We start from the raw sequence: 20,139 nt of genomic DNA, 5'->3' as shown, positions 1-20,139 counted from the left end.
CCATGAAGACAATGAATACGGAAGACATGGTTATTAATGGTTTCAGCAGTCTCTTTAGCAGTGGGGAGTTTGGCAAGTGGGATATAATTAACTGCTTTGGAAAAATGATCCACCATTGTCAGTGTTACCTCGTAACCTGCGAACACCTGTGTGACAGGCCAGCTTGGACTCATGACTCCACCAGAGGAAATTGGATCACAGCACCTCCGGCACAAACAACCGACATGATCAACCTCTCGACCAGCCTCTTTGACATGCCTCTAAACCAACCAATTCGACTCTCCCCCTCCAGAGGCTCAAACAGACAAGAGAGGGCATCAGGCTTAACATTTTTGGGGCCCGGCCAGTATGAGAGGGAAACAGTAAACCAGGCAAAGAAGAGTGCCCAGCGGGCCTGTCGAGATTCTTGAATGTATCTCTCCATAGCCTTTCTTTCAGGACCAGACAGGGAAAATAAACAACCCTTAGGTGGAGAAATGCCTGGGAGGAGATCGATGGCACAGTGCCGATGATGAGGAAGATACGTGGCTCGAGACTTAGAGAAAACCAGATGAAGATCCAAATACTCCCCTGGCTCATCATGGTCACTATGTGAGGTCATGGCACACTCGTTGTGCACTCATACCATGAACTCAACATTCTGAATTCACAATGAGCTTACATATAGCTCACACTGTGATTATCATGGTATGAGAATGGTGTAACGGCACTGTGATCCTCCAGTATCAACTTTTTCCTAATGAGATATAAGAAGTAGAATGCCCCCCTTGTGTTGTATTGCCTCCTTTTAAGCTGCTCGACATTTTGAAATCACAATGAGCTCATATATAGTTCACACAGTGATTATCATAGTATGACAATGGTGTTAAGTCACTGTGTTCTGGTGTGATCTCACGTTTTGACTGGGACAGAACCTTTAAGATTTGAAGACGTTTGTGTGGAAGAATGAGAGGGTCAAAATCACACAATGCAAGCAGGCTTTGGTACAAAGTATTAAATACATTTCAGTAAGCGTGTTCGATGCTTTGTCCTTTGTCATTTTATATGAAAACACAATTAACACAAAAGAAAACATAACTTAATAGATGGACATCTGTGCTTTGATTTCTTTGAATGTGTGGATTGCATCTGGTGAAAATTTTGTCAATAGTAGCTTTAGAAATATGTTGACTGAGAAAAATGGTGACATGTTCAATGTTTATTTTACCTGCTGTATACCTGACTAACCAATTCTGTCCATTTTGTTCTGCACAGCACTCTGTCAATCTCTGTTGTTATTAAATGTGCTTTATAAATACATTTTGCCATTTTATTGTATGTTGTACAATATTCTCTCAGAAGACACTCATGCTCCCATCCGCATCTCACTGTACAGTATGAAGATGCTAATGAAGAAGAATCCTGCCGTCTTACCCTGTCAGCCATGTTTACAGTACATAAAACTACACAGATGTGTTTTTAATGATGTTTGCACATCTGACAATGTCCATTAAAGCTTATTGGGGAATTAAAACTAGTTGTGCGATTGGAAACAGATTTCCAGTGTGACTTTTTGATTGGATATAAAGTCACACAGAATGATCAGTCGTTCCTCTACTCTTCACAGGATGAGATAAACCGAGAGCAGACAGAGATAAAGAAGGTGTTTGCTGCAGTGATGGATGCTGTAAAGAGAGCTGAGGAAGAGCTGATTGCTCCTCTAGAGGATAGAAGAAGGAGTCTGGAGAGAGAGATGGAAGAGAAGACACAGAAGATTCAGGAGGACCTCGAAGAGTATAAAAACATCATTAACCATCTGAATCAAACTCAGAATGAAGAAGACGGCATCCTCTTTCTCCAGGTCAGACACTAATATTGTATACTGTATATTAAAGCGTTATAGTATACTCATTATAGTACTCGTTATAAACAGAGACATGTAGACTGTCTTGCATATTTAGTTTACTCCAAAATGGGTCAGTGTTTTACTTGACCTTTGCTGCTTGACTTCTCAGTGTAATGATCATGATGAATTTTATATTATTAAAGGAATAGTTCACCTAAACTAAAAATTCTGTCATCATTTTCTCTGTCTCATGTTGGCCCAAGGTGGGTAATCGGGAGAACCAGGAGAATTCCTGGTGGGCCGCCTTCCTTTTGGGCTGGTCAAGTTTTTTTTTACATTTGTTACGTTAGTGAGTCTATCTTCTCTTAAATAACCCTACATATGTTCCGCAATCTGACACCGCAGCGCGCAGCCTCTGCATGGGTTGTACCATGTGAATGAGTTCTCCCCTCCCATAGGGTTGGTTGGGTCTATAGCCCATCTTTTCCGAAACTTTTCTCAGGTAGGCAACTGCTGGCGCCTACCGATAGCTGGGCCGGCCCTACCATACCAGGCAGGATGGGAGGAAGAGGCCAGGAGGGGCTGAAAAAGTCCGGTTGAAAAAAAGAAAGGCATTGGAGGAGGATGGTGCCAAATGTGCCAAGCTTACTGATTTATTTTTAGAGGACAACACATCGGCCAACCTATTCCAGTGGGGGCCGGTGACTTCTTTTTTCGAGGCACACAATGCAAAGTTTGTCACAACATGTATGTAGCACATCATGTGTGTGGTTCGTAATTTCAAATATGTGTTCGGCACGTCGAGTGAACCCATGTGCATCACGTGTCTTGTCAAAATAAGTGCCTACTGCAGACGCTTCTGAAGGGTTTATGATAAAAGAGACGCTTGCGTTTGGAGCATGTGATGAGTTGAGCAGCCGCGTTCTGTACCAGTTGGAGTCAGTTGATGTTGGTGGAGCTGATGCCAATGAGAAGTGAGTTGCAGTAATCCAGTCGGGAGGAGATGAAGGCATGAATGAGTCTTTCAGCAGTGGGGGGTGTGAGAGAGGGTCTAATTTTGGCGATGTTGCAGAGGTGAAAAAAGGAGGGTTTGAAGACATGGCGGGTGTGGAGCTCAAGGGAGAGGATGGGATCCAAAATCACGGGAAGAAGGGAAGACAGTGGTGCTGTCTATGATGAGAGTGGGGTTACTGGATTTGCTGAGTGTTGATTTGGAGCCTATGAGGAAAAATTCCGTTTTATCTGTGTTGAGTTTGAGGAAGATGTGTTGCATCCAAGTTTTAATAGCCGACAGACACGAGTTGATGTGGGAGAGGGGAGGATTGTGTGCGGTTGTGGTGCTGAGGTAGATATGCATGTTATCAGCGTAGCAGTGGAAGTCCAGGTTGCAGTGACAGAGTAGCTGACCAAGGGGGAGGATGTAGATAGTGAAGAGAAGGGGGCCGAGTACGGGGCCTTGGGGAACACCTTGAGTGACTGAAGCGGTGGCAGAGGTGCAGTTATGAAGAGAAATTAAGTGGGATCTGTTGGAAAGGTAGAAGTGGAGCCAGCTGAGTGCAGTACCTTTGATACTGAGGTCTTTGAGTCAAGTGAGCAGGATGTTATGGTTCACGGTATCGAAAGCTGCACTCAAATCGAGGAGGATGAGACAGTTTAGGAAACCTGTGTCAGCCGAGGTGAGGAGGTCATTGAGGACTTTCAGGAGCAGTTTCTGTGCTGTGGAAGGGGCGAAAACAAGATTGGAGGGGTTCAAATTGGTTATTGGCATGAAGATGGTATTGAAGTTGTGAGGCAACTATGCAATCCAAGGTTTTGGACAGAAAGGGGAGGTTGGATATTGGGCAGTAGTTGTTGAGGGAGGATGGGCTCAGGCCTGTTTTTTTAGGATTGGTGTGATAGCAGTAGTTTTGAAGGCAGATGGGACAGAACCAAGGGTTGAAGAAGTTGGTGAGGTAGGGGCATGGGATGAGTAGGCAGGACTTCCATCCACTTCCACTATGAACTAAAATGCACTTTTAAAATACTATCTCTGTATAAAAATGTATTTAGTTAACACTTGTATTAAACTTGAACTCAACTTTCTTACAAAGATAGGGTCAAGTTTACTACAAGTGGTACCTAAATACATGTTTAAATACACATTTTAATTCATATTTTTGGTGTCTCAAAATAGCACAGTGAAGTACACTTAGATGATCTTAACAACATCTTAAGACAGGGGTGGCGAACGTCGGTCCTGAAGAGCTGCAGCCCTGCAGTTTTTAGCTCCAACCCTGATTAAACCTCACCTGTCTGAAGGTTTCTAGTAACTATTTAGACCTTGATTACCTGTTCAGGTGTGTTTGATTAGAGCTGGAGCTAAACTTTGCAGGGCTGCGGCTCTCCAGGACCGACGTTCGCCACCCCTGTCTTAAGAAAAACTAAAGATGAATTTTTAGTATATTAAGTACAAAATTAGTGTACGAAAATAAAGCACTTTAAGTATACAATGGAAGTGTACTACTTTTTCACCTGGGAGTGCCAGTCAACACGTGAGATCACACGAGATCACAATGAATTCACACCATTTCATACTGTGATAATTCACAGTGTGAGCTATATGTGAGCTCATTGTGATTTCAAAATGTCACTAGGAAAAGGGGGATACTGGAGGATCACAGTGACGTCACACCATTCTCATACTGTGATAATCACAGTGTGAGCTCATTGAGAATTCAGAATGTTGAGTTCATGGTGTGAGTGCACAATGAGTGTGCCATGACTTCACATAGTGACCATGATGAGCACACTTTGAGTGTACCATAACCTCACACTCGGTACAACATAAATAATGACAATTATAACATATCCATGTAATGTTTTTGTTCTTCTTTCAGTCGTATCCATCTGTGCCTGCTGAATTCAGAGATGATCTGGGAGTTTCTATTGAAACTCAACTAAACTTTGGCTCGATGAGAAATATAACCACATTTGTTTTGACTTCTATAAGGACTCAGCTGGAGAATCTTTGCTCTTTTGGTGAGAAATAATGATGATGATGATTGACAGTAGTGGTTTACTCAGTTGCAGCTGTTGCTAAAAAATTGGGGGGCGCACACAAACTCAAAATCAAACTTTTACTGTAGTAATGCAGGACTGTTAATAGCCATTTATCAGATGACAATGTATCATTTCTGCTTAGCTAAAATGCTAAACAAGTTACGGTTGAAGTCAACTGTTAAAGCATGAAATAAATATACTATGAATCTGCTATGAACAAATCAAGGTAATCTTTCGCACGCACGCACACACACACCAAAGGACACATTAGACTTTTTCAATATCTTTATTTTGACAAACAGCGATGTAAATATTCTGTAATAGTCAATTATTATCCGTCATTTCATGTTTTAATGATAATAATTGTTTTCGTTCACATGTCCATTTCTAATCATAAACTTACAAGGCGAGCATTCAAGTCAAAATGTGTTTACTTATTTGTGAAGAGAACAGATAAACAGAGATCGGGCATCACTTTACAAGTTTAACAAGACATGAAGCAGATTAATGAATGTTTTTTTCTCACAGTGACAGCGGAGGCGATAAACACGCAAACTTTATGCTGAACCGACAAATATGAAGAAATCAAATCACAAAATACTATTGCTATTAAAATATCAATAAATGTGTAAAAATCTGATTGAACTAAACTCATCTGAAACCATCTTGTGTAATAAATGAATGAAGGCAGATTAATGCAGACTCTTGTCATTAGATTTAGCGACAGTTTTTCCTCTGACAGACGACCTCTTGTTACAGTTTTAATTTTGTTCTGGAGATTGATCTCGCACTCCTACATTACACTGTAGTATTTAACTTCAGCAGCGCTGCGCAGACCTATCAGCGTATGACATCAAAGTATTTCGAGAGAGTTTAGAGAGTACTTGAGTATTTTAGCTCTCACAGAACTTCACTTAAATCAGCTGCACAGTGCTGCATAATCTGCATTAGGTCAAATAGGTGGGTAGAGTACCGAAAATCTGTACTCAAGTAAAAGTACAAGTACTTATACAAAAATGTACTCAAGTAAAAGTAAAAGTATCAATCTAATTATTTACTTGAGTAAGAGTAAAAAAGTATTAGATGAAAAAACTACTCAAGTAGTTAGTTACTCGTTACTTCTGATCTGATAGAGAAGTAGCGCAAAAGCACTGAATTTCAGACTACTTGGAGGGTTTTCACAAACCTCTCCTTAAGAGTCTCATTGTTCTGCTTATATACAAGTAAGCAGCCTATCTCAGTCCTGCAATGGGTACATTGACATCACATAATGTGTCGTTTGAGAAAAAATCTCAAACACACACACACACACACACACACACACACACACACACACACACACGCACACATGCACACGCACGCACACACACACAAACACACACAGATATGTTTTTCTGACGGTTAACTCTGTATTTATTTTCATGTTCACAACACAAACTTGTCAGCGTCTGCCTTTAAACATGCAAACAGTAAACAAATAAGAACGTGTGTGTCTGTTTGTTATCATGTTTTTATATGAATAGGTTATTTTCATTGCCATTAAAGTGCAATTACTGAACATAAACAGGAGCTTAATAAAAATGATCATTTTAGAATTTCATATGGAACTTACAGTATCTGTTTTTGCAAATCATCTCTACATTTATTATAATTTATAATACATGTTTCTTTCAAATCAATCTTTATTCTTTTATTTTTATTCATTCATTCTTTAGGAAGGATTTAAATAAAATACAATCCCGTTTTTATTTGAATGTATTTTCTACACATTAGTGAGGTGTCCGGATTTGTGTATAAATGCAGTCATTACATTATGCTGTTAAGTTTGTTTAGTTGTGGGGAAATTATATGGAAATGTGCAGATGTGAACGTGCTGTTTGAATGGTTTAACTTACATTAGGATTTGTAATCGCTTGCACAAGAGTGCATATGGCAAAAAAACTCGGACAGTGTGTGAAATGACCATTAATACTGTTCAAATAGACAATACTGTGACACTTACTTCAGGCTGGATTTTGAATTCCTGTTCGCTGAGATGTCAGCTCGTTTATTGAACAAAGCATGCATCACATTATGAAACTATTCTTTTTGACCTCTTGGAGTGAAAACATAGACCGAACTTGAAGCCACGCATGATCTGCCTCCGATAACTCGCACAACGCACACGCGCCCTCATCTGCTTCTCCTATCCCCTACGCGGCCGCGCGCGCTAAACGGGTGACCTCGCGGTCGCGCGCTAAAGGGTGACGCAGCCTTTTTCGCGCAACTTTCGAACACGCCCTATAAACTTAAAAAAAAAATATATATTCATTAATTATTACCATTTGACAGTAGCGCAGAAACGCCGCCGAATGTAGCGAAGTAAAAGTACAGTTTTTTTCACTAGAAATGTACTTGAGTAAGAGTAAAAGTACCCATCCTTAAATATACTCTAAAAGTACTAGTTACCCGAAAAATGTACTCAAGTAAATGTAACGAAGTAAATGTAATTCGTTACTACCCACCTCTGAATACCATGACTAGAAATTACATTTAGACAAGTTGTAAGTGCTGTCTGTCAAAATGACTTTCACATTAGTCCTCTTTCCTGCTAAAAAATATATTATCAAAGACGAAAACATTTTCGGTTAACGGAGCTCTGACACAAATGCACGCAAGCACACACATTTGATTGCTTTTATTTAGATCTGAAAGACATTACGAAGAACACAAGATCCAAATACACTGGCAAAAGTAGTCGCCAAAAGTCAACCATGTCGAAATAGACTTCCCTGCATTAACGCTGGCAGTTATTGTTGGAAAGTCGTGCGGGTGTGCACTAGATGTGCAATCCAGGGGCCATGACACACACAGACACACTAAAGTTGCCAAATCACAGGCCAGTGCATTCCTTTTTGCTTCAATAGCGAAGCACAAGCACATGTTTCCTCACAACAGACAACATACAGAGGGTTTATATATTTATAGAAGAAAATTTTCCTGGTAGGCATTTTGTAAAACTTTTGTCAGATATTTACAAAAAATGATGGCGTGCAACTTTAAAAAAAAGCCTGGCAGGGAATGATTTAAGAATCCTGCGTTATACTGTGTTAGACTTGATGAGACTAGTTTGTGCACTTATGTAATGCTCTTCTTCTGTTGTTCTAATTGCTTTTATTGTTTACCTAATTTGTAAGTCACTTTGTAAAGGCGTCTGCTAAATGACTAAATGTAAATGTATATATCTGTGTAATATTACATCTGATAAATGCATTATTATTATTATCATCACTGTCACAGTTCTTGTAAGAATAAACTTTAAATGTTTTGTTGCAGAAATGAGAAGAATTCAGACATTTTTAGGTAAGGATAAAAACGAATGAATTCCTGAATCATTATGTTGATTTATGAAGCTCTCAAACGTTTCTTAAATTAGATTATTTTTTTCAGTGGATGTGATTCTGGATAAAAAAACCGCACATCCAGCTCTTGAAGTGTCTCAAGATGGCAAAGCAGTAAGAGGCAAAGCCAACGCTCATGACAGTCAGGGCGTCCCAAAGCAGTCCGATCTGGTGGTTGGAGTCCTGGGAAATCTTCAGATCAAGTCTGGAAAAGCATTCTGGTTAGTGGAGGTGGGACAGATAACGGGCTGGGAACTGGGTGTAGTGAGAGAAAATGCAAACAGGAGAGGAACGGTCTTCTGCAAACCCAGTGAAGGTTATTGGGTCATTGTGTTCTCTGGTCCAAACACGTATGGAGCTTTTGAAGAAAAACCCATTCAGATGCATCTCTCCACCAAACCTCAGAAGGTGGGAGTGTTTGTAGACTATGAGAGCGACGTCATCTCTTTCTACAATATGGACGATCAGTCACACATTTACACATTCACTCAGTGTAGATTCAATGGAACGATCCGTCCGTATTTTAACCCTCACCCCAACAAAAATGTCAAAAATTCAGATCCAATGATAATTTTTTCTGTTAATCCATCCATGTAACATATACAGTAAACACCTCACTACATAAATATATGACAAATATGTTATATCATAATATCAAATATCACGGCGGACGGGGTTTTGTTCATTTTATATATTCATACATTTGATTTTAAAACAAAGACACTATAGTATAAGTACTATTTAAAAGTTTGAAAACACTAAACTTTTCATCTAAATATACTTGAATGAATATCCTTAAAACTTTTCTATTCTATTGATATACTTGGTTCATATGCTTTAAGTAAATTAATATCATTTTTTTTCCAGAGTTTTTGTTTGAAAATCACAGTTTAACATTACAGATAATTGTATAGTGAATTTTAGTATCTGGATGAAGGTTTATAGTCCCACAGTTCAGAACAATGCAATATAAATACAGTTTTGTTTCTGCAAATGTTAACCTAGTTAATCTATATCTTTTGTTCGTTTATTTTATTGACAATTCCTTATTTTATTTTATTTTATTTTATTTTAGTTGTGGTTTGTATTTTATTTATATTTCATGCATTAGTTTTAGTGTTGATGGTAATTAAGAGCACTCTTCCATATTTATTATGCTGAGCACTGTTGGTGTTGTTTGCAAAATATGTGTCAAGATTTATGACCTCATTCACTGCAAACCAAATATACCTACAGATACAAATAAAGGAATATAAACCTGATGTTTGTATGAAATGTGTTTATATTATTCGTGCTGTCCCCCCTCCAGTAGTTTGTCGAAGAGAGGAGAATTGGTCGACAAAATTTTAATGGGTGGATTGGTTGGTCGGTCGCAGATGAAAACTCCGTAACCCGTGACACAGATTTTTAAGTGTAAATAATACCCATTCAGCAAGAAAATACATTTCTTGTGTTATATTCTCAAAAATATGTTTTTTTTTATGTTAAATACATTTTGTAGAATGTAAAGCTTAATTGAATATATTTTATTATTTGAAAGTATATTTAGTTGTAACCTTTTGTAACGTAGGGTGCTTTAAAGAAAGCAAAGGAGAGTTGAATCCATGTGCAAAAAAGGTTTATTGAAGTAAATCCCAAAAGGGCAGACAAACACATCCAGTAAGGGGCAATTCAAAATGTAATCCAATAACAGGCAATAGGTCAGGGCAGGCAGCAAAACAAACAATATCCAAATGAACAGGCACAGGTCAAAAACTGGCAGACAAAGAACAAAAAATGCAGGATCACAGATAACGGGTAACAAACAGGCAATTTAAACAGGCTGGACATACTAGGTAATAATCAGCAGTGATGTAACAGATCTGTAGTGGCTTAATACAATACAAACAGGAAGTGGCAAGTGAAGCATGGCATGATGAGTTTCAAAATAAAAGCCAGAACAGATCAGGGTGTCAAAATTAAAGTAAAAAACAGAGCAAAACACAAGACAAAACCCTTACAGAACCCCCCCCCCCTCTTAAGGGCGACTCCTGGAGCCCAACACTCATCAAATACAAAGTCCAAGGACCTCTTGGCCGGGGCAGTCCAGGGAGAGACACAGGAGACAGAGATTATTGGCACCCTTTTATTCAATATATTTTGAATTTTCTGATGAGGTTAGAAAACACCTGACAAAAGATCAGAGACCATTCCTTCATCCAGAATTACTCCAGACCCTTCAGATTCCCAGCTTCTCCTCTTCAGTTTACTCCTCTCATTTTCTGTAGGTTTCAGGTCAGAGGACTGGAATGGCTATAGCAGAAGCTTGGTTTTGAGCTCAGTGACCCATTTCTGTGTTGTTTTTGAGGTTTTGTATAGTTGGAAGATCCAAACCCATTATAAGATTTTTAACAGAGTCAGTCACTTACAGATTTTTTATCTGTTGGTATTTGATAGAATCCATGATGCCATGTATCTTTACAAGATGTCCAGAACCTCCAGCAAAAATATAAGCCCACTACATCAAAAATACAGCAGTATATTTCATTGTACTCATGGAGAACTTTTTCTCTGTGTTCACCAAACCCATCTTGAAGGTTTGCTGCTAAAATCTTTTGTAGTTTCATCTGATCAAAGAAGCCATTCCCATTTAAAAGTCCAGTCATGGCTGATAACTGAATATGCTTTAGTTTGTTTTTGAATGAGCTAGAAGAATTTTTATTGTAACCATCCCAAACAACGTGTGTTGATGTAGGTTCTGTTTGACAACTTTTTAAAGGTTTTCTGCAATTCTGTGACCATAGGAGAGTCTTTAGCAAAACTCTCTCAAACTCTCCTTCTTACCGCACATATAGGCATACATGTCCTCTTCCAGGCAGTTTTGTAACATTTTCTGTTGGTTGGAAATTCTTAATTATTGCCCTGATGGAAATGGGAATTTTCACTGTTCTTTTCTTAAAGCCACTTTACCAATTTTGTGAAGCTCAATTATCTTTTGCTGCACATCAGAAATATACTCTTTGATTTTTCTCATTGTGATGGATGATAAAGAGATTTTTATTTTTGTATACTTTATATAAAATATCTTATATTTCTGTGAAACAAGAAGCCAGAGCTGAATGATTTTATGTTTACAATCATGCTGCTCAAAATTGTGAATATGAATGGGAATATACTTCAGAGATATTTTACTCTATTTTAAGAATTTCTAAGTTGTGAAAAGAGAAAAAGAGTAAAAGAGAAAAAATTAAAAATAATAGACACACAATAAAAATCACAATAAAAAATAAAGATGCATGAGAATTTAAAATAACAATTAAAGAACATAAATGTGATTTTAATAAAAACAGTTTTGTTTTTTTGTTTGAATATGTTAAAAAGAATAAAACAGGAGTAAAAGTGACTTGAGTTAAAAGTGCAGTCAGTGTGAAGCAGCACAGTGCTCATTCAGTAAATGCAGAGTTTTTAATCTAGATTTAAAAGTGTTTACTGTTGAAGCACATCTGATCTCTTCTGGAAGCTGATTCCAGCTAGAGGTGGCATAATAACTAAATGCTGACGCACCTTGTTTTGAGTAAACCCTTGGTATTTCTAACTGACCTGATCCTAATGATCTGAGTAATCGTTTAGGTTTATATTCAGTTAGCATATCTGTCATGTATTTGGGTCCTAAGCCATGAAGTGATTTATAAACGAGTAACAATACTTTAAAATCTATTCTAAATGTAACAGGAAGCCAGTGTAAGGACCTGAGGACTGGAGTAATGTGCTCAGATTTTTTGGTTCTGGTCAGAATTCTGGCAGCAGTGTTCTGTATGAGCTGCAGCTGTCTAATGGTCTTTTTGGGGATCCCAGTAAGAAGTCCATTGCAGTAATCCACCCTGCTGGTGATGAAAGCATGAACAAGTTTCTCTAAGTCCTGTCTTGAGGCAAAACAACAAATTCTGGCAATGTTTCTGAGATGGTAGTAAGCTGCTTTGCTTATCGCTTTCACTACTGAAATTAAGGTCAGACTCTAAAATTACACCAAGATTTATGACTTTATTTTGTGTCTTTAGACCCCTAGAGTAAAGATATGTGTTAACTTTGAGCGTTTTATCTTTATTTCCAAATACAATATTATTTATATTTTATTCTTGATTTATATCTTAGAAGAGAAATTATTATGTGGTTGGTGACAATCATTTACACAATACCATAATAACATTTATTTATTAATTTAAAATTTCAAATATACAGTATCAGTATTGTGCAAAGTCTTAGGCCACCATGCCAGAATTAGATTCATTGATTAGATTTTGCAATGTTATAGTGATCATATATAATTGTTTCTGAGTCTCTGTAATAGAATACATCAAGAAAATACAGGAAATGTTTATATAGTATTAAAAACCGTATAAAAATATAAACTGATGTGTCAAGAAGTTAGTCTTTTAACTTCATTCTGCTTAAAAAAGCTCAAGATGTGTTTAGTGCCAGGAGAGGTCACACTAAACACTGACGATGCCTAAAGATGACATTTAGTCCTGAAAATTTTTTTTTTACGTATTTTCTGTTTTTATCTTAATAAAATAGATTGAAAAATATATATGAATGGACATTAAAACTTCTAAAACAACAAGTCTGGTGGTGGTGGCCTAAGGCGTTTTTAAGCACAGTACTGTAGCTTATAGCAATTATCTTTATTTAACTAAATTATAATTTTGTTTCACAAATAATACATTTATTTTGTAAATTTGTATGCTGTGGTTTGTGTTACAGTGGACCTGTCTATATTGTAGGACCTAATACTATAGAGCGGATTTCAAAATCATTAAACTGAGGGTGACTTTGACATTTTTAACAAAACAAGAATTGAGTGAGATCAGAAATGTCATAGCACAAACTCTTTTCTAAAGGCCGGGATCCACTGCACGATAATTGGCTGTCCCAGACGAAAGATTGCCATCATGAAACTATCGTCGCGATTTCTGTGATCGTGGCTCTCCATCGGTGGTCCTATGTCGTACAGTGAGAGAGGTTCAAAGACGGCCGTTTTCCCGGTCTTGCGTCCAAAGATAGCCTACAATAGTTTTCTGACAGTGTCAGAAATTCGGCATGATCACCGCACAGTGTGTTTGCTGCTACGACCTGCGCACCGGTATTTGTTTACCACGAGCGCATGCTGGTGACGTTGCGCAACGTGTGACGCAGCCGCCGAAGCTTCCGTGTCATCATCGTACAGTCTACACGCCTCTCGTACCCGAGTTTAAACGATACACGTCGCACAGTGTGATAAGATCTTATAAGAGGACAAAAATCGTGCAGTGTATTCCGGGCTTAAGACCCAACTTTATGTGGACTCTGTCTTGACTCGGACTCGAATGAGCTGGTCTAGAATACAATGTCTTGAGCACTTTTGGGTCTCGCACCCTGTTTATGCCATCGGTTTGTGTCCTCAATTACTTTAGGTTTCTCTGAGCTCACTACCTGTTTAAAAGCATTAGGTTCACAGGACTCACCAGCTTTATGTTGAGAAGGACCACGATAAAGCTCTGCTGTATGTTCTGGCAGGGTCTGCAGCATCACAAGTAACTTTGTTTCGAGAACTGCAATCTTTTGTAAAAGTCTGTGGCAGTTTGAGCAGCAGGTGGATTGGGATCCAAAAGAAGGCATTTTTTCTTCTTTTCTTCTGTTTGAGTGTCAATGTTTTAATAATAGACACCAGATGTTTGTGGTAACCGTGGTATATTTTACCGCTTCACATCATGCCACATTACAACCTTGGGTGTGCATGATTTTCTCATAATTTAACGGCCCATCGTCAATTATTCCTTACGTGACTAACATACATTGCAGGGCCAACAATGTTTTTTTTGCTCGGGTAACAAGCCCCTAACCCAGTCCTAAATAAATCTGGGGTGCGTTTCCCAAAAGCATTGTTAGACAACTTCTGTCGTTACTGACAAAGTTCAATGATTTTGTGTTTCCCTAAACCATAGTTCAATCGAACATTCGCAAGCTGCATGGCAAAGTTTGAACGACAGCTCTTCACCTGTCATTAGAAGCATCGTTCCTTGTTATTATAATATGTAGACTTACATTGATCATGCTTTTGAACAAAAAACATAAGCAAAAACATGTAGTTCAGTCTATATCCATCATTCTAAATATATTAAAATTTTATTTTACATCTTTAAGTTTGTAAACAGAATTAAAGCGCTGCATTTGTAAACTGCCCATGTACGCAGAACTACGAGCTTTCAGACCCTGGGGAATCCCTAAGAGAGGAGTGACGTTAGAGAGAACGTGCGTATGAATTAAATATCTTAAAAATAAACAACACATAACTAAATCACAATAACAAAATCAGTGCAATACATGTTATTTACTGAAGTAATCTGACATTAAATCGATTTGCACAGATTAAGTAGTACTTCACCGCACATGACATCATCCACTATGTTGTTAAACCAACATGGTTCAAACGACGAATGTGCGACAGAGTTACTATGCTTTTGGGAAACAGTCGTGACAAGGTAGTTAGTTTCTCTAACTATGCATTGTACTATGTTGGTTCAGCAGCGAGTTACGTCATTGTTTGGAAAACACACCCCTGATTGGTTGATAAAAAAAATTAATCCAGAAAAAAATACTGGATGAAATTTTTATTTATCTTGGATGAATTAAAAGATGAGTGTAAAAGGGGGAGAAAAGATGACATTAAAAGAAATCCAACATGAAAAATGAAGATGTATATTAAATAGAGAACAGATGTGGATAAAATAAAGGGACTATGAATAAAAGTGGAGAGTGTTATGGAAATGAAGGACTCAAATGCAGGAAATAGCAGAATAATAGTTCTCAGTTTAATGGAGCTGACCACAGGCAAAATAACGGCATCAACACAAACTCAGACGAACAGAAAAATATCCAGATGGCTGGCAAAGGGGTCACATAAGGTCCTCTGTGGCAGAGTAACAATGAAAGTGGCAGCAAGGCTTCACAGGGCAGCCGGTACAGGTGAAGGCGAGGCAGGAGGCAAACGAGCACCTCTCACAGGTACCTCTTAAACACCACACTCGCCAGAGTTCTGTAATAGCACACGATAGAGGATGCAAGGTAATACCAATGAATTGGCAGCAAACACAGAAGACGAAATACTCCAGATGAATTGGCAGCAAACACAGATGACAAAATACTCCAGACAGGACACGACACGACACGATAGGACTGAAGACAATATTTAGCGTAACTGCTCGACTTGTAAAACAAGTTCACACTGAATTAACAATCTGACAATGAGACAAAGACAGAGCACGATAGATAAAGCCAAAGTTAATGAGAGATGATGAGAGACAGGTGGAGAGAGGAGAGAGTGGAAACAGCTGCGGCTGTAGGTAATGAGAGCGGCTAAAGAGTGAGTGAATGTGTGTGTGTGTGTGTAAAAGAATGAAGAGAAAGAGAGAGAAAGAAACTAGGTCATAACAGTGCCCCCCCACTAAAGAGCGCCCCCTGGCGCTCCCAAGGGGGAAGCCCGACGAGACCGGAGGAAATCATCAATGAGCGAAGGATCCAAGACGTCCCGGGGGGAAACCCAACTCCTCTCCTCAGGACCATATCCCTCCCAATCGACCAAGTACTGATGCCCACGCCCCCGACGACGCATGTCCAAAATCTTGCGGACCTTGTAAACGGGCGACCCCTCGATACGAATAGCGGAAAGCGCAGAGCGAGGGGACGAACGGGTGGCAGGCTTAATGCACGAGACGTGAAAAACGGGGTGTACCCGGCGAAGATTAGATGGGAGACGGAGCTTGACAGCGACAGGATTAATAATCTTAGTGATGGGGAAAGGTCCAATAAATCGAGGAGCCAATTTACGAGATTCAAACTGGAGAGGTAAATTAGCTGTGGATAACCACACTTTCTGACCCGGCAAATAGCGGGGGCTTTTAATCCGACGTTTATTGGCTGTAATGCACATGCGTCTACGTGAGCGACAAAGAGCGGATCTCACCTTTCTCCAGGTTCGTCTACAGCGAGAAATAAATGTCTCCACGCTCGGGCATCTAGAATCAACCTCTTGAGATGAGAATAAAGGAGGCTGGTACCCGAGGCAGCACTGAAATGGAGACAGTCCCGTGGCAGAGGATGGGAGCGAATTATGGGCATACTCTGCCCACGGGAGCTGCTCTGACCAAGATGATGGGTTACGAAATGCGAGACTACGTAAGAGCCGGCCTATGATCTGGTTGGCTCGTTCAGCTTGGCCACAAGTTTGGGGGTGAAAGCCCGACGAGAGATTGGCAGTAGCACCAATGAGGCGACAAAACTCTCTCCAGAATAGAGAGGAAAATTGTGGTCCTCTGTCAGAAACTACTTCAGAGGGTAGACCATGTAATTTGAATACATGATTGACAACAATCTGGGCGGTCTCCTTGGCAGAGGGGAGTTTAGTGAGCGGTATAAAGTGTGCAGACTTAGAAAACCGATCAACCACCGTCAAAATGACCGTGTTACCATCTGACGGGGGAAGACCGGTGATAAAGTCGAGCGCAATGTGAGACCATGGGCGAGTGGGTACGGGTAACGGACGAAGCAGACCCGCAGGTGGGGCATTACCAGCCTTGGTCTGAGCACAAACGGTACACGAAGCAATAAAACGGCGAGCATCGCGATCTAAGGTAGGCCACCAAAAACGCTGGCGGATCGCCGCAAGTGTGCCCCGAACACCGGGATGAGCAGATAATTTAGAAGCGTGTCCCCATTGGAGGACCGCCAAGCGTGTGGGCACTGGAACAAAGAGTAAGCCCTTAGGGCAATTTCGTGGCACGGCAACGCGAGACAATGAGCGCTTAACCTGTCCTTCAATACCCCATCCTGCGGCCCCCACCACGAGACCTGGAGAAATAATTTCCCTCTGTGACGTGGAGGGGGTCGAGGAATCAAAGAGCCGAGACAATGCATCCGGCTTAACGTTCTTGGAACCGGGGCGGTAAGAGATAGAGAAATCAAAGCGCGTAAAAAATAAAGCCCAACGAGCCTGACGCGCATTTAATCTCTTAGCGGAGCGGATATATTCTAAATTACGATGGTCGGTCCAAACAATAAAGGGAATAGAAGAACCCTCCAACCAATGTCGCCACTCGCCGAGCGCTAAGCGTATGGCGAGCAACTCCCGGTTGCCGACATCGTAATTACGTTCTGCAGGCGAAAGACGATGGGAATAATAGGCGCACGGGTGGATCTTTCCATCAGCTGCAGATCGCTGTGATAGAACAGCACCCACCCCTACCTCAGACGCATCAACCTCGACTATGAACTGTCTAGTGACATCAGGCGTAATAAGAATCGGTGCGGTGGTGAAAAGAGACTTTAAATGATCAAAAGCCCTTTGAGCGGATTCTGACCATTCAAAGCGTGACTTGACAGATGTTAGAGCGGTGAGAGGGGCGGCTACCTGACTAAAGTTTCGGATAAAGCGGCGATAAAAATTTGCAAAACCAATGAAGCGTTGTAACGAGACGCGAGAATCGGGAGCCGGCCAATCTACCACCGCTTGAACCTTTGAAGGATCCATACTAATCCCCTCTGCCGAGATTACTGAACCCAGAAACGTGACCGAAGATACGTGAAACGAACACTTCTCTGCTTTGACAAATAGTCGGTTCTCACGTAAGCGTTGAAGAACGCGGCGTACATGCTGGACATGAACCTGGAGAGACGGGGAGAAGATTAGTATGTCGTCAATATAGACAAACACAAAAATGTTAAGCATGTCACGGAGAACATCATTGACAAGAGCCTGAAACACGGAGGGGGCGTTGACTAGACCGAAAGGGAGGACCCGATATTCAAAATGACCGAGGGGCGTGTTAAAGGCGGTCTTCCACTCGTCTCCCTCTTTAATACGCACCAAATGGTATGCGTTGCGGAGATCGAGCTTGGTAAAAATCTTAGCTCCCTGCAGGATCTCGAAGGCTGAAGACATCAATGGCAAAGGATACCGATTCTTAACAGTGATGTCATTCAGCCCTCGATAATCTATGCAGGGACGGAGCGATCCGTCTTTCTTCTTTACGAAGAAAAACCCCGCACCAGCGGGAGAAGACGACGGAACAATGGTACCCGCACTAAGTGAATCAGAAAGATAATTCTCTAGCGCCTCCCGTTCAGGAGCCGACAGAGAATAGAGCCTACCCCTAGGGGGCGTGGTCCCCGGCAAGAGATCGATGGCGCAGTCATATGGACGATGAGGAGGGAGAGAGGTGGCCCGTGAACGACTGAAAACCTCCCGCAGATCGTGATATTCCTCCGGGACTCCAGACAAATCACCAGGCTCTTCCTGAAACACAGAAACAGAAGAGACAGGAGGGACAGCAGATACTAAACACTCAACATGACAAGACAATCCCCAAGACACAACAGAACCCTTAGACCAATCAATATGAGGACTATGGCGTTTAAGCCAAGGATGACCCAGGACAATGGGGGTAAAAGGAGAACGAAAAATCAAAAAAGAAATTGTCTCTCTATGGTTACCAGATACGGTAAGAGTCAATGGAACAGTCTCCTTCTGTACCTTGGGTAGTGAACTGCCATCTAAGGCAAATAAAGGAGTACTGTCACTTAAATGCATGAGGGGAATACCTTGTTGTAGAGCCCAATCCTCATCAATAAAATTTCCCTCTGCCCCAGAGTCGATTAAGGCAGAACTGGCAACCGATGAAGCGGACCAATGAAGCATGACTGGAAGTGACGTGCAAGACCTGGAAGGGGCTTTCCGTGTGATGGCGCTCGCCAGTAACCCTCCACCTACCGACGAGCGCTGGCTTTTACTGGGCAGGTAGAAACATAATGATTATCAGCTGCACAGTACATACACAAACGGTTAGTGATCCTTCTCTCTCGCTCCTTAGGAGAGATGCGTAGACCTCCCGACTGCATGGGCTCGGGCTCAGCTCCAGCAGTAACGGGGAGAGTTCTGACAGAAGAAGTAGAGGGGAAAGTAGTTTCCATGCGACGGGCACTGCGTCGTAGATCGAAACGTTTCTCGACCCGAATAGCCAGGGCAATGAGGTCATCGAGCGAAGCGGGAACCTCCCGAATGAAAATCTCCTCCCTGATCTCAGGATTAAGACCCTCCAGGAATCGGGCGATGAGAGCTGGCTCATTCCAGCCACTGGTAGTAGAGAGAGTGCGGAACTCTATGGAGAAATCCGAAACAGAGCTCCTGCCCTGACGAAGAACGGACAGCTGACGCGATGCCTCGGCGCCGTGAGCAGAACGGTCAAAAACCCGGATCATCTCCTCCTTGAACTGAGCAAAGCTGAGGACGCAATCCGAATCCGCCTGCCAGTTAGCCGTACCCCATTCACGAGCGCGGCCAGCGAGGAGAGAGATGACATAGGCGACCCTCGCTTGCTCCCTGGCATAAGTCACTGGCTGAAGAGAGAAAACCACCTCACACTGGGTCAGGAAGGCACGACACTGAGTGGGCTCACCCGAATAGACAGGAGGGTTGTTTATACGCGGCTCTGGCGGAACATGAGCGTCCGGTGAAGAGACCCGCGGCTGGCGGATATGATGGACCTGCTGCGAGAGGTCAGACATCTGGGCAGCAAGCGTCTCAACCGCATGTCTGGCAGCGGTGATGTCCTCCTCGTGCCGTCCTAGAAGGGCACCCTGATGCTCGACGGCTACCTGAAAAGGACCGGCTGCTTGGAAGGGGCTGCTACCCGCTGAGTCCATGCTTGGTCAGATTGTTCTGTTATGGAAATGAAGGACTCAAATGCAGGAAATAGCAGAATAATAGTTCTCAGTTTAATGGAGCTGACCACAGGCAAAATAACGGCATCAACACAAACTCAGACGAACAGAAAAATATCCAGATGGCTGGCAAAGGGGTCACATAAGGTCCTCTGTGGCAGAGTA

General features: G+C 41.3%; 1 protein-coding gene across 1 annotated transcript in view; it reads left to right on the top strand.

Moving 5' to 3' along the window:
• LOC129451006 (E3 ubiquitin-protein ligase TRIM21-like) overlaps window positions 1-9,495 on the top strand; it is a 33,998-nt gene extending 24,503 nt beyond the window's left edge. The window contains exons 7-10 of the mRNA XM_073859733.1: window positions 1,607-1,840; window positions 4,702-4,843; window positions 8,180-8,206; window positions 8,294-9,495. Of these exons, the coding sequence (XP_073715834.1) occupies window positions 1,607-1,840; window positions 4,702-4,843; window positions 8,180-8,206; window positions 8,294-8,841 (951 nt within the window). The 3' untranslated portion in view covers window positions 8,842-9,495. The remainder of the gene's footprint in view (window positions 1-1,606; window positions 1,841-4,701; window positions 4,844-8,179; window positions 8,207-8,293) is intronic.
• Window positions 9,496-20,139: the final 10,644 nt, after the last annotated feature.

Source organism: Misgurnus anguillicaudatus, chromosome 21 (assembly GCF_027580225.2).
Source record: "Misgurnus anguillicaudatus chromosome 21, ASM2758022v2, whole genome shotgun sequence".
Taxonomy (NCBI): domain Eukaryota; kingdom Metazoa; phylum Chordata; class Actinopteri; order Cypriniformes; family Cobitidae; genus Misgurnus; species Misgurnus anguillicaudatus.
This window is presented reverse-complemented; position numbering and strand designations above follow the sequence as displayed.